Source organism: Alosa sapidissima, chromosome 6, assembly GCF_018492685.1.
Source record: "Alosa sapidissima isolate fAloSap1 chromosome 6, fAloSap1.pri, whole genome shotgun sequence".
NCBI classification, from domain to species: Eukaryota; Metazoa; Chordata; class Actinopteri; order Clupeiformes; family Clupeidae; genus Alosa; species Alosa sapidissima.
The window spans coordinates 30,261,956-30,275,643 of record NC_055962.1 but is presented as its reverse complement, the minus strand read 5'-3'; the positions used below and the strand labels follow the sequence as shown (position 1 = coordinate 30,275,643).

The 13,688-nt window shown below is 45.0% G+C and overlaps 2 protein-coding genes across 2 annotated transcripts; both read left to right on the top strand.

Moving 5' to 3' along the window:
- The first annotated feature begins 125 nt into the window (after positions 1-125).
- Positions 126-6,385, top strand: nek2 (NIMA-related kinase 2). Its single transcript, XM_042095442.1, has 9 exons — positions 126-554; positions 860-1,077; positions 1,263-1,503; positions 1,617-1,699; positions 1,805-1,931; positions 2,273-2,561; positions 4,439-4,493; positions 4,623-4,696; positions 5,247-6,385. The coding sequence occupies exons 1-9, from the start codon at positions 459-461 to the stop codon at positions 5,456-5,458; spliced, it is 1,395 nt and encodes a 464-aa protein (XP_041951376.1). The 5' UTR covers positions 126-458; the 3' UTR covers positions 5,459-6,385.
- Positions 6,386-6,876: 491 nt separating this feature from the next.
- slc30a1a (solute carrier family 30 member 1a) lies at positions 6,877-13,688 on the top strand. The gene is made up of 2 exons (XM_042095440.1): positions 6,877-7,777; positions 10,521-13,688. Exons 1-2 carry the CDS (start codon positions 7,195-7,197, stop codon positions 11,525-11,527), a joined length of 1,590 nt encoding a protein of 529 aa, XP_041951374.1. The 5' UTR covers positions 6,877-7,194; the 3' UTR covers positions 11,528-13,688.

The following is a 13,688-nucleotide window of genomic DNA, read 5'->3' as shown; positions in this document are numbered from 1 at the left end:
TCTGGTAAATCCATAATAATCCTTCATCCGCGCGTAGTCTCGCGCGGTTCTCGCTGCTAAGCAACATTGTAGTTGTGTAGTCACTCCAACCAATCAAATCGTCGGATCGTCTCCATTTAACTCCAATCGCAAACAAGCTTGAAAGGGCACCAATTTGAAACAGGCGTTCCTGTTTGCTTGCGACTTGGATTTACTGCCACATTGCCAAAACAATTGCTTCAAACTGAAATTAACGTTAGTTGTCAAGTGGTTGAGGTAGACTCATATCTGCAAAGAAAACTGCTTTAGTTTGCCCTGGGAGGATATTGGACATTTTAGTCAACCTGCCTAGCAGTTTATGCTAGTTTACCTGGTTAGCGTTAATGCTAAGCAGCAAATGGTCTAACTTCGACGTTAATCATCAGTCATTGATTAACTAATCCCGATTAGGACCAGTTAACGTTAAGGTAAAAACTAAAATGCCTTCCCGTGTTGATGATTATGAGGTATTGTACACAATAGGATCTGGATCATATGGAAAATGTCAGAAAATACGGAGAAAGTCCGATGGAAAGGTAACATTCACGCTTCAATTGGCTAACGTTATGCTATGCTAGATATGATATATAAACGATCCGTAAAGCTAGTTTAACACGCAGGTAACTTCGCTCCTAGTTATCAAGCTGTCGCTAATGCTCTGTGCTGTCAACGTTAGCATGTAGAAGCTAACATCTTACTAACAGCGAACTGGCTCCTAGCCAAAGTGGAAATTGAGTCTGTCTTGCCAGAAAGCACACTCGCAATTAAACCAACCATATGATGTTTAATAAGCGCTCATTTTGGTTTGCCTTTACTGTGCTCTCTTGCCGGATTCCACTAGATTCTCGTTTGGAAAGAACTGGACTATGGTACCATGGCGGAAGCTGAAAAACAAATGTTGGTATCGGAGGTGAACCTGTTGCGGGAGCTGAAGCACCCCAATATTGTTCGCTATTACGACCGCATCATAGACCGTAGCAACACGACGCTGTACATTGTAATGGAATACTGCGAGGGAGGAGATCTCTCCAGTCTAATCACCAAGTGCATCAAGGAGAGGTAACTGGCCAGGAAATTGGGTACTGCAGTCTTGTATATAATTGTGGCAACACTGAAACGCTATTCTACATCACTCCAAAGCATCACCTAAACCTATAGTTCTGAAATTGCGTTGTGTATTAATTATATTGTTTATGACCTGTGCTATTATTGTGTATGACACTGACTACTTGACCCTCCTGTAGACGGTACCTAGAGGAGGAGTTAATCTTGCGGGTGTTGGCACAGCTGTCCTTGGCTCTGAAAGAGTGCCATCGGCGGACTGATGGGGGCTGCACCGTACTGCACCGCGACCTTAAGCCAGCCAACATTTTCCTTGATGCCAAGCAGAATGTTAAACTCGGAGACTTTGGTCTGGCACGGATCCTCAACCACGACACAAGCTTTGCCAAGACATTTGTGGGCACACCTTATTACATGTCGCCGGTGAGATGCGTTCTCTGTTGCCAATGGCAGGCTAAAACCAGGGAGTGATTACTTGGACCTCCATTGAAGGGAACAAACCATAATGGGCACAACCATTTTCTCTTTCTGCACAGGAACAAATGAACAGGATGTCATACAATGAGAAATCCGATATTTGGTCTCTAGGCTGCCTGGTGTATGAGCTTTGTGCCCTTTCGTAAGTATCCTTGACCATGATCAATTTATACACCCAAACCGGCATATTTTGTTTGTTTGTTTTTGTCTGCCTTCTCCTAATGCTCTTGTCATTACTTTTTCTCAGTCCCCCTTTTACTGCATACAACCAGAAGGACCTGGCAGAGAAGATCAGGGAGGGCAAATTCAGACGGATCCCATACAGATATTCAGAGGAGCTCAACACGTTTTTGTCAAAGATGCTCAATTTGAAGGTCTGATTCTTCTGCATGGGAGTAATAGATTAAGTTTCCTCAATGTTTGTACTCCCCTGAACTGGTATTATTTACTTTAATTAAAATTCCTTGTGTACACCCCACTAAATTGTACATAGTACATTTGATGACCTCTGTCAACAATGTGTTGTTGTTCATACAGCTGGATACGGAATGTTTGTTCAAGTCATCTTGTCATGCTGTTTTGAATCGTATAGTAGTATCAAAGATCCTTGATTACTTCAACCCTCTCTGGTAGTATGAAACATTTGTGTATAGACTGAAATGTGAAGATCCTTTTTTTTTTTATATCTATATCTCTGTTTCCTCTTGGTTGCCAGGACTACCTGAGGCCCTCGGTGGAATCCATCCTCCAAAGCAGCTTGATTTCCGAGATGGTCGCTGAGGAGCAGAGGAGGGCTCAAGCTCGGAACCGGCGGCGGTCCGCAGTGGGCCAGGGCAACCCTGAACGGCCCAAGACTCCGGCAGCCCACGAGCAGCGCGGCTCTGCTGGAACAGGAGTCGCTGCAGGGGCTGCCATCGCCGCTGCCTCGTCAGAGCTGCGTCTGAGGGTCGAGGTGCTCCGCGAGCGTGAGGTGGCCATCAAGCAACGTGAGGAGAGACTGGAGAGTGAGTATTCTCCAGTGTGAACGCTGAACTTCTGCAGCATGTTAGGTGTGCGCTGAACTTCATAGGATTGGTATAGAAAATAGCCGCCATTGACGCAAAAAACGCAATTGGTGGACACAGGCCCTAATGCAATATTACTATCCTGTAATAGGCTGACTCGTGGTCACTTATTCTGATGTACCTACAGTCTGCGTAAAAAAAAATGCCTCCCATCATTTGCTTATTAGACTCTTAAATCTAGGGATAGTGTTGGTTTCCTCAACGGTCAATCCGGGTGGTTCCAAAAGCACAACATGTTACCGGTCTAAAAGTAGGTCAGAGGCTGCAGTGCCCACCTGGACTGCTATACTTATCGGCATCATAAACAGTCTATCAAAATCCTGAGCTACAGAAGGTTCAAGTTGTTCTAAGGTTTTGACCGTCTAGATCAGACCACTGCTGAAAAACTGTCCACCGCTATAGAATAAAATGGTCAGTTCTGCTATCATGTGCTGCATGCCACTTAAGTTAATTAGCTTCTACGGCGGTGATGACTAATCCTAGCCATCCATTGCAGTACACCGTTACCTAAGGTACGATATGGTCAAATAAACGCAGGAAAGCCGATGCGGTTGGGAGCATAACAAGTTACTCAGCCAACACATTATAGGAGTCCATCTAAAATGTAATAATCTGAGGTTATTACAAATAGCCTAAAGGAATACACAAGATCATACAAACAGTCAGAGAATGAACATAACTGTTCCAACGATGGTGACTACACACAGAAGAATGTGGGGAAAACACACAGAATGACTCCACAAGCCTTCTGCCAACTTCCCTTAAATACCCAGTTTTAGCTAGCATCAAATGGAAGTGATTGTTTACATTGATGGGGATCACGAGGTGAGTTGGTGATAAGACTGAGGATACATTCACACTAGACCCTTTTTTCCAGACTGGAGTGCGTCGTTGGTTTGGTTATTTTTGATGATGTGTGAATGGCGTCTACCGAGCTTGCAGTGGCCTGGGGTACAGTTTGCTCGAACTCCGGTGCGGATCATATTGGTAAATAGAAGCTTGTGTTTGACATTTTGGACCCGGGGACCCAAACTAAAATGTACAGTAATGAGACCAGCTGGGGCAGGGCTAGAGGGAGTGGCAATGGGGTTTGGTCCAGTTAGACGGACTAAGTGTGAAGGAAACCTGAGACCATTGCTCCAATGAGACCATCAGAATTAATCAATCAAGACAACAAGTGGGAAAAACACAGTTACAGACCGAAACACATGGTGCAAATACAAGTGTCAACAGTGATTGTAGGCCCACAATAGTCCCACTCCTTAATGAAGCAGAGTAGCTGATCAAAGGTTGAGAACTTTAGGACCCTTATAGCGTGTCCTAACCGGACGCGATGCGAGCGAACATTAGCGATAAAACCTGTTTAATTCCATTGTTTTCAATTGGAGTGTCCTGACTGCAAGCAACGCGAGCAACGTGATTCAACGCAACGTTTTGAGAACTTTTGTCGGACACCCCGTTTTTTTTTTTTTTTTTTTCTTCTCTGTCGCTTGCGTCGCTCTGCTATTTTGAATGAGGAATATGACCCCATAGAAGGGCATATTTAACGGATTCAGTGTAGACAGATAACACTTGCTACAAGAGTCGCTCGCTCGCTCGGATCCAGTTAGGACACGCGGTTAGAGTGTTTTCTTTTCTGCATTGCTGCACTTTGTGTGTGTGTGTGCGTGTGTGCACCTGCAACAGAAATGAATAAAGCTTGCCAATTTATAGGTTAATGTTTTTGGCAAGTTCTATAATACCTTTTTGATTGTTTTGTGTGTATTGTGAAGTGAATAGTTTTAACCTTTTTCTTTTTGTTTTGTTTATGTATTCAGAAAGAGAGCAAGAGCTCTGCGCTCGTGAGCGGCTTTGTAACGAGAAGATGGCCAGGTATGTCCCGTGGATTCGCTTCAGTGACTTTAAACCAGTTATTCCATATCTCCTAATATATTTTTCAATGGTCAATGGCTTTTTCCTGCATTCAGACATTATGTTTTGCTATTATGTTTTATTTCTCAGGGCAGAGAACCTACTGAGGACCTATAACCTCAGTAAACAGCAGAGGGCGCACTCTCCTTTCTCCAGGTCTCCAGGTATGGAAGGAAAACGTGTTCCACTGGACCCATTATACTTCAACAACTGACGTCGGCCTTGTTTTAATGCTCTGATTTTTAAGTCTGTCTCTTACCCTGTGTACATATGTAAATAGAAAAGTTTTTTTTTTTAAATGCTTTTCTACTTGTAAATAAAGGAAACTGGTATATTTTGGTTGGGGGGGGGGGGGGTACAGCTTTAATTGAGCGTACATGCTGGGATTATACAAGTATTGAAAAGCTACATTTCAAATGATGTCCCAATGAAATCGTGTACATTTTATTCACATCTGGGTATGTCATAAGTGTGGAGTACTAGGTATACATTATCCAACTGTAAAACTGATGGAAGTGTGCTGTATGACTCGAGCTGACCTGTGCCGTTAAGAATCCATTGTACTAGGTGAGGGTGTCTGTTTTACACCACCAGGTGTGAGTTTGTAATTAACTGGACAAGTGTGGAGAAAATGTCACTGGAAAACTTAGACTGAACATTACATAACATGCCGCAGTGGTTAAAAGGACACTTTTATTCTGTTTTGCGGTCTAGATGGAGAGGAAGAGAATATCTCTCCAGGGAAAAAAAAGGTTCACTTTGCTGGAGACAGCAAGGAGAACCAGCTTCCAACAAAAGGGAGGGAGAAACCTCAGGATGTGGCACTCCGAAAGAGGCTGCAGGCAGCCAACTTGCGGGCCGAGGCCTTGGGTGAGGTGGAGAGGACCCTTCAGCTCAAGAGCCGGCAGATTCTGGGCATCCGCTAGCCGCGAGTGTCCTCCCGAAACCCGAAGACGACTTTCAAGTGCTCGCTCACAATGGCTTCAGTCCTTAATGGATGGGCAGGGTGTGGTCACAGTCTGTTTGGAACGCCTGTGAGAATATCACCATTAACACATCCAGTTGTCTTGATCATAACGATTCTTTCCCATTCAGCTCCACAACCTCAAGCAACTAACACTGAGAAGATGATCTTGCTGTTACAAAGCAGAGTGGTTTTAGTGTGTCTCAGGATTATGAGGAAAGGATTTGGAAATGTCTGTTATCCTGGAAAGACTGTAAATAGCTCTAAATTATTTCAAGTGCCATAATACATATTTTAGGTTAAACAACTGTGTTTATAAGATATTTTTTGCTGCAGCTATTATTTAAGTTCAGTGTGTTAGTAAATGTAACATTGTTCTCTATGACTGTAATATACAGTACATACTAGGTCCTGTTAAGCTATTTGTATGTTCATTGACTGAGAAAAGTTATTTACGAGATTTATGAGTGTTTTAATGGATGCCAATCCAAACTACTGAGAGGCCTGAAGTTTTGTTTTAAAATGGAACACTTGATTGCATTTGAAAAGGGAAGTCTTCAGACGTTCTTGGTCCAGGTCTAGTCCCATGTGGCATTATTGATGTTTCCGTGTTCCCTTTTCTTTCGAAACCACATTCTTGTGTTGTCCTTGACTTTCAGTTCAGTTATTTAGAACATTTCCATCATGTGACGAAATCGTTTCAGTTTTTTTTTTTTTTTTTTTTTTTTTTCGTTGGTCCATCTACACACGGCCCACTTGAATTAATGCTAGTGTTGATGATTTATAAGGAAGGGATGATTCATAAGGAGCAAACTTCATTGGGTTAACCTGAATGGGTTTTGAGGTTTTTCTTCATGCCTCCAAATAAAAGGCAGCTAGAGAAACTAAATCGTTGTCTTCCGATTTTTTGTTTTGTTTTCTAACATTTATACATTTAATAAGGGCTGAAATCAAAATTATATTGATTTCATAAAACTGGCCCTGTACATGGCTCCCATTTCTTACAGTGGCAGTGGAATATATCCTGGGAAATTTGGCTATTTTAAAGCATCTAGCTTCTAATGCAAAGGTAGATTAAACAAATTTTGATACCAAATAAGGTTATGTGCTTGAAGTCTTTCTTTAAAGATGAACTTAACCTTCACTTTATTTAACTACAATGATTAACAGTTGGTAAACAAAACTAGACACCCCGGAAAAAATTTTCGTTTGGAGCTACGTGGTCCATTAATATCATTAAATCAAATATTATTTAAGTATTTGAAAGAAAAAAAATACTACAAAACGAATGACGCGCCTTGACCACCAATCACAGAACGCCAGGGCGTGTCGTGAGATCCCTTGTTCCGTGTGGAAAGTTTACCCGGCTCGGGTGCAAAGTTTCAACCCGTCTGCAAACCGATGGGCTTTAGAATATGCTCCCAGGACGTTGTGAATTGCAGGTTATAAAAGCGTCGTCGCTTAATTTCTCTATTAAGATAAATCATAATTGAGCTGGAGAGAATGACGATACGTTCGTTTTAATTTTAAAGACGCTGTTTAGAACAGCATATCGCTAGCAGACTGGAAGGCAGTTGTCCTGTTCGCTAACGTTAGGTTTTGATTCGCTCTCATTGTTGTGTGGCGACGTATCGTTAGCTAGCACAGGCTAGCTAGCTAATTAGCTAGCGGAGGATTTAAGAGTTCCGCAGCGAGAAAATGGCTTGTGAACCCAACCGTGTTCGGTTGCTATGCATGCTGTCACTGACATTTGGGTTTTTTATTGTGGAGGTTGTGGTCAGCCGGATGACCGCATCCTTGGCGATGCTCTCGGACTCATTTCACATGCTATCGGATGTCATAGCGCTTGTGGTGGCTTTGGTCGCTGTCCGCTTTGCGGAGAAGACACAAGCCACAAACAAAAACACTTTCGGATGGATCCGTGCGGAGGTGATGGGAGCCCTTGTCAATGCAGTGTTTCTCACAGCACTGTGTTTTACCATCATCCTGGAGGCCGTTGAGCGTTTCACCGAGCCACACGAGATCGATAGACCCCATGTTGTCATTGGTGTCGGGGCGGCGGGGCTTCTGGTTAACCTGCTAGGGCTGTGTCTCTTCGGACACGTCGGAGGGGGACATGGCCATTCCCACGGAGGCCACTCTCACGGAAGCAAGAAGAATAAAAGGGCGAAATTGTGCAAGTCGGAACGGCCGTCCGGCAGTGGCTGTTCGGGCGAGGAGACCAACAACTTGGTTGGAAATCACAACACCAGTCCGAACGGCGTAAATGCCGACAGACATGGTAAGCTGGTTCCCGTGCTTTTGATTGTAACGTTGCTGATCGTAGTAGCTGCTGTCGTAGTAGCCTACTCTATTGCTTCTATGGTGTTAATGTTTCAGTGGTCACCACAATGATTAACCTTAGATCGCACCTATGTGATCCATTTGTTGGCTGTTTTCAAGTCTTCACACCTAGCTTATGTGTCCCAGTGTTGTCACCTTTCCGCTGAAATAAGATATCATCACCAGGCTTTTTGCGCACGCACCCAATTTCTCTTGGGCAACGGGCGCAAAAATGAGAATATTCCTTGGGGTGAAGGGCAGATGGAAGCGGGCGACGTAGCCTAGGCTATCTTCTTTAGTTCCGCAGAGTCCAAGTAGAATGCTGTGCATAGCGAGCCCACTGCAAATGTGCTGTGCGTGAATGGCTGCGCTTATGTCGTTTTGATGTCTAAAATTGTCTTGCCATGTTACCCCCTTTGCCATGCGGAATTGATGAGCGGAGTCTAGTATGAGAGACAGGTGCTGTCATCTGTTGAGCTGGTTAGAAGAATCTAATCCAGTTGCCAGTTTGTCTGTTGTCAGGAAGCAAGCATGTATTGAGACCCCCATTCAGAATTAACGACATTACTTTCACGAGATAATGGAAAACGTCAAGGCCTAACATTTGTTGGCAACTAAGCACTGTTGATAGGCAGTTATCAGCCTGTGAAAGAACTGGCCTCAGATAAGATTATAATCCCTCCAGTCTCTCCCTCTCATTCATCTGTTCTCCACAGTGCTATGGATCCCAATGAATTGACACTCAGGTGACGATGAGCCACTTTCTGCTGTATTACGAATCCTCTGTGACTCATGCTGGTTGATCTCACATGATTTGGTGGTAAAAGATATGAATGACTGACTCCCGCTGTTCTAAACTCATGACTCGCTTATTGGGGCCATGACAAAGAGAGAAGGGGAAAAAATACATCCAGAGGCATTTGTCATTATTCTCTGAACTGAACTCCCCTATGTGAATTTATTACCTTTTCTGAAGTTTTACCCCAGACTCTTCTCCTGTCTGTTCAGTCAATAAATCAAAGGCCTTTGTAATGATGATGATGATGACCAGCTCATCTATCAGCAAAGCCAGCCCAGGCGAGAGAGAGAGAGAGAGAGAGAGAGAGAGAGAGAGAGAGAGAGAGAGAGAGAGAGAGAGAGAGAGAGAGAGATGTAGCCTAGCTGGCCAGGCCATTAGCACACTAATGAGTTGCTGTAGGCCTACACCCCTCAGCTGATGGCAGGCGCACCTCTGCTGGCTGTGCTGCTGGAGTGCTAGACCATTAGAGCATGCTTGAGTTGCACTGCCTTCTGCAAAAGCTAGGAGCAGGTAATTGAATGGATTGAGAGTGTGTGTGTGTGGGGGGTGCGGGGCATGTGCACATAGGAGACTGGTAGTTTGGTAAACGGCACAGTGTACACGCCTTTGATTCATTCTCCCTACCTCTAGTCTATTCTTGAGTGTCATATGTGAAACAAATGGTTAGAGCACACTCTGTTTTTGCACTGATTCATGTCCTCATGTTTGCTGGCTTGTGTGTGTGTGTGTGTGTGTGTGTGTTTCATTTCGGTGACTGTTGTGGTTTGTGTGTGTGTGAGACAGGAGGTCATTACCGGGTGTTTTATGACTCTGAGTTTGAGATTGGGGCACTGAGGCTCGGGGAGTTTTTATGTGAGTCCTCGTGTGTTAATGTGCTGTTCTCTGAGCCACCCTCAGCACAGCCTTTTCATCAATACTCCATTATTCTCAAGAGCTGCGCCATAATGTCTGTCTGTCCCCCCCCCCCCCCCCCCCCCCCCTTTGCCCGGGCAAGATGTTTGTTTCTCATAGGTGAAGTAATGTAGGCTGGGTTTCAGAGGTGTTGTGAAATGGCAAAAGCAAAAGAGCTCCTCACCAATTCCAGCCCCAGGGTGTTGTTTTCATGGGAAGTGAGCCCAGCTCTTTGTCTCCCGCCTCCTTCTAGTTCTGACTCTCATCCGAAAGACAACAAACTGTCTGGATCCGCTTAAGTGATATGTTGTCGCATTGAGGGAACCATAGGAACAGCTTTTTAATCCAGCTATGAAAGAACTGGTTTGATACATATTATTTCGGTTAAAAAGCACATCAGTTTATTTTGTGCCCTCTCTGTCCATTCGGGGAAAGTAGTTCGTTCAAGCCAGCTTCTAGGTCGCTATTTAAAGTTTCCTCCATTTTGAACCTTGAACTAAAATGTTATGTCATTGAGAAAACTGTGCTGATTGGTCAGTTTCTCACACGATTCTCACACGTTCACATCTAAGGGTGAATCATTTTAGTCATGGCAGCGGATGGGTGGATTCCCTCCTTCCTCCCCTGAAAATGAGTGCTATACCTATGGCTATGAACAATATAACTTGTATAGCCTACTAATAATAAGTAGTATGCTAAAGACAATATAAACCTTGGTGTATGTCATCTGTAATGTTAACTTGGAGGCTATATTTCAGACCCTGTATGCACGTATCTGGATATTTTTGAAAACAGATATTTTTTTTAAAGAATTCTGTCCACACAACATTCATTTAAAATAAAATATCCGTTTAATTGAACTAAAACACTGTTTACTTGTGGACAAAAGGCCCAAATACATAAAAAAAAGAAAAAAAAAAGTTGTACTTTTATACAGGGTCTGAAAGAGAACAGATCCCTTTTGTGACCTTTTTACCTCTAACCTCTCACCTCTTCTGACCCCTTATGGCAGAGACCTCACGGAAGGACAGCAGGGAGCTGCAGCTGAACGGCAGCACGCCGTACGAGGAGCTGGAGTCGGCCATGGCGGAGGTGGACGACTCGTCAGCGGCGCAACTCAACATGCGCGGCGTCTTCCTGCACGTGCTTGGCGACGCGCTGGGCTCGGTCATCGTGGTGATCAACGCGCTCATCTTCACCTTCGTGTGGCAGCCGTGCGAGCCAGGCACGCCCTGCGTCAACCCGTGCACGCATGGCCACTGCTCGGACCACCTGCACCTCAACCACACGCTGGTGGGCATCGACGACGGCCTGGACGCCAACGGCAGCCTGCAGATGGGGGGCGGCGGTGGTGCGGCGTACCTCGGGGCGGTGGTGACCCGCGCCGGACCGTGCTGGGTGCTCTACCTGGACCCGGTGCTGTGCGTGACCATGGTGACCATCCTGCTCTACACCACGTACCCGCTGCTGAAGGAGTCGGCGCTCATCCTGCTCCAGACGGTGCCCAAGCAGATCGACGTGAGCCAGCTGAGCGAGCGCCTACGGGCGCTGGACGGCGTGCTGGCCGTGCACGAGCTGCACATCTGGCAGCTGGCGGGCAGCCGCATCATCGCCACCGCGCACATCAAGTGCCAGGACCCGACCGCCTACATGGACGTGGCCAAGCGCATCAAGGCCTGCTTCCACGACGCCGGGATCCACGCCACTACCGTGCAGCCCGAGTTCGTCACCATGGACTCGGCGTCGCGCGCGTCACTCTGCGAGCTCTCGTGCCGTACGCAGTGCGCGCCCAAGCTCTGCTGCGGTGCCGCCGAGGAGAACAACGGCAAGAGGCCGGCAGACGGCGGGAACAGCAAGGCGCTCGCCGAGGCCACGGCCACGCTGGAGGTCATCAGCGAGTCGCTGGAGAGCGCGGCCGCCGGGAGCGCGGGGCAGATCCAGGTTTCGCCACGGTCCGAGACTGACCCAGCCGCCGCCGCCGCTGTGGTCGTTGCAAGAGAGGTGGAATCTTCCCTGTGAAGATGCTAAGACAGCAAGAAAGAAAGAGAGAGAGAGAGAAAGAGAGAGAGAGAGAGAGAGAAAGAAAGATGGAAGAACGGGAAAAGATGATGCCTTTGTTAACTTGATGGAGGAACAGGCTCAGTCAGTGCGGAGATTCTTGAAGTCACTCGATGACGTTTCTCTACGTTTCACCAAAAAAACCACTGGAAGGCTGCGAAACGTGTCTGATATCACTCACTAGAGAGAGAGGGACCTCTTTAGGGAGACCTGAACACACACACACACAAAAAAACACACGCTCGCTCGCACTCGCACTTGCTCGCACATCTCTCTAGATATGCTTTTTTTCTGCCAACGTTTATTTCTGATGATGAGCTTGAGCTGTGTGTGTGTGTGTGTGTGTGTGTGTGTGTCTGTGTGTGTGTGTGTGTTTGTGTGCCGTGCCTCTGCATGCATGTGTTTTTCCGTGTGCACTGCGTTGTGATGTGATGTGATGATGACGTCAGGTTGGTGTTTAACGTGTGCCAAAGCTTCTTCTCGTGCAAAGCGGGGGTGGGGGTAAAGATCCTTCATCTTTTTACGAGCCCTCGCCCAAAACAAAACTCATGCAACTGACTAAAGCACAGCTATGCCCACTCCACTTTTCCAGAACTCAGAACTTTCTTTTCTAAAAGTATTTTCCCCTTCAGAATATGCTTGACGCTATCAAGCCCCCCATCCCTCCCTTATCTCAAGATTGTTTTAAGACACAAACAAGCTATATTAATAATTTATGTATTTAAGTTATTAGTAACAATCTCTTACTCTTTCTGTAGGCTTTTATATGAATTTAGTTAGAAATATTTTTGAGCCATGAAATTGTAAAAAAAAAAATGTATTAGCTTTTTTTTCTGTTGACTTTTTCATACACAAACCATACAACTATGCTGTACAGTTTTATTTTTAGTCAAAGAACTGGACATTTCAGAAACACTATCCTGCCTTTCTTTTGTGGATGGTCTTTTTCACAGGACTTCTGATTAAAACAAAGAACCAAGGTCATCATTAGCTACTTGCCTTCCATGGACCGCTGCTTTGATGAAGCACTGGGTAGGTTGCGCTACTGCTAAAACTACTGGACATTTTTCTTCTCGGCAAACCTCAGCTGTTCTTTCAGAAACATAAAAAGTGAATTACTCAGATGCCTTGCAAGTCTCATTGTCACTTGTCTCGTCTATATGTGTAAAGTAAAGAAATGTCTAAAGAAATGTCACATGTTAATTTCATGACTATGCTGGTCTGGAGCGGGGCACTTGGGAAGCATTTGAGTGTAGGTGGAACTGTGTTTTTGAAAATCTACAGGGATTGGTAGTGCACTGGGTGTTAAGGTGGGAGGTAAATTGTCCACATTGCTGGAACATTGTAACAACCACTTTGCTTGACCAAACTGAGGTGTGTTTTGCGTAAATCACTAGGCAACAAGGGATCCCAGGTTCACTAACAAGCATTGTCTTCGTTGGAGACTGTTTTCCTCTCAGATATCAAAACATAGCAAAGTGGTAATTATTTGGTCTCAACTTTCACCCTTGCGAGGGATTCCAAATATCATTTCAGTTTACTACATTCATTTAATTTCATGTTCCCACAAAAACATGTTCTAGTAATCAGCTGCCCAAGTGTGATGGACATCTATTGGTCACCTACCCCACAGCATTCAGCCAGTGGCTCCTGTAGTCCAGGCTAGTGAACTCTTTTCAGTGTGAACCAACAGTCTGCTATCTGGAAGGCTGATCACTCATTCACTTCTCTGGTGCATGAAGCCTCAAAGAGTCTTGAAACCAGCAGCAGTGTGATCAGGCTCATTTAATGGATTAGTGGTACCCTTCTCATTCCTCGTGTGGCTGAGTAGTGTTGTTCAGATGGTGACCGATAGATGCATTGTGGGTAGACATTAAGAGTGAATGTAAACTATGACGGAAGACCTAAGATCGATGCAGATTGGACCTTTCTCACTTCCCCTGTGTTGGTGATTGGTTCCTTTTTTGTACTATTATTTTGATGTCCCCTCCTAAATCAATGGGATGGCCCTTAACAATTTTTACAAATACTGTCATCTGATATGATATATGTATATATATTATATTACATATACCAGTCAATATGTGTCATTGTGAATTAAAGAGGACTGTTTGGTACAGTT

What these genes read in the sequence shown, in the direction of transcription:
- nek2 (XM_042095442.1), top strand. Translation starts at nt 459, where the DNA reads ATGCCTTCCCGTGTTGATGATTATGAGGTATTGTACACAATAGGATCT. An exon ending in CACCTTATTACATGTCGCCG is followed by an intron (nt 1,504 to 1,616) that starts GTGAGATGCGTT and finishes CTTTCTGCACAG; the next exon opens with GAACAAATGAACAGGATGTC. An exon ending in TGTAACGAGAAGATGGCCAG is followed by an intron (nt 4,494 to 4,622) that starts GTATGTCCCGTG and finishes TTTATTTCTCAG; the next exon opens with GGCAGAGAACCTACTGAGGA.
- slc30a1a (XM_042095440.1), top strand. Translation starts at nt 7,195, where the DNA reads ATGGCTTGTGAACCCAACCGTGTTCGGTTGCTATGCATGCTGTCACTG. An exon ending in CGTAAATGCCGACAGACATG is followed by an intron (nt 7,778 to 10,520) that starts GTAAGCTGGTTC and finishes CCCTTATGGCAG; the next exon opens with AGACCTCACGGAAGGACAGC.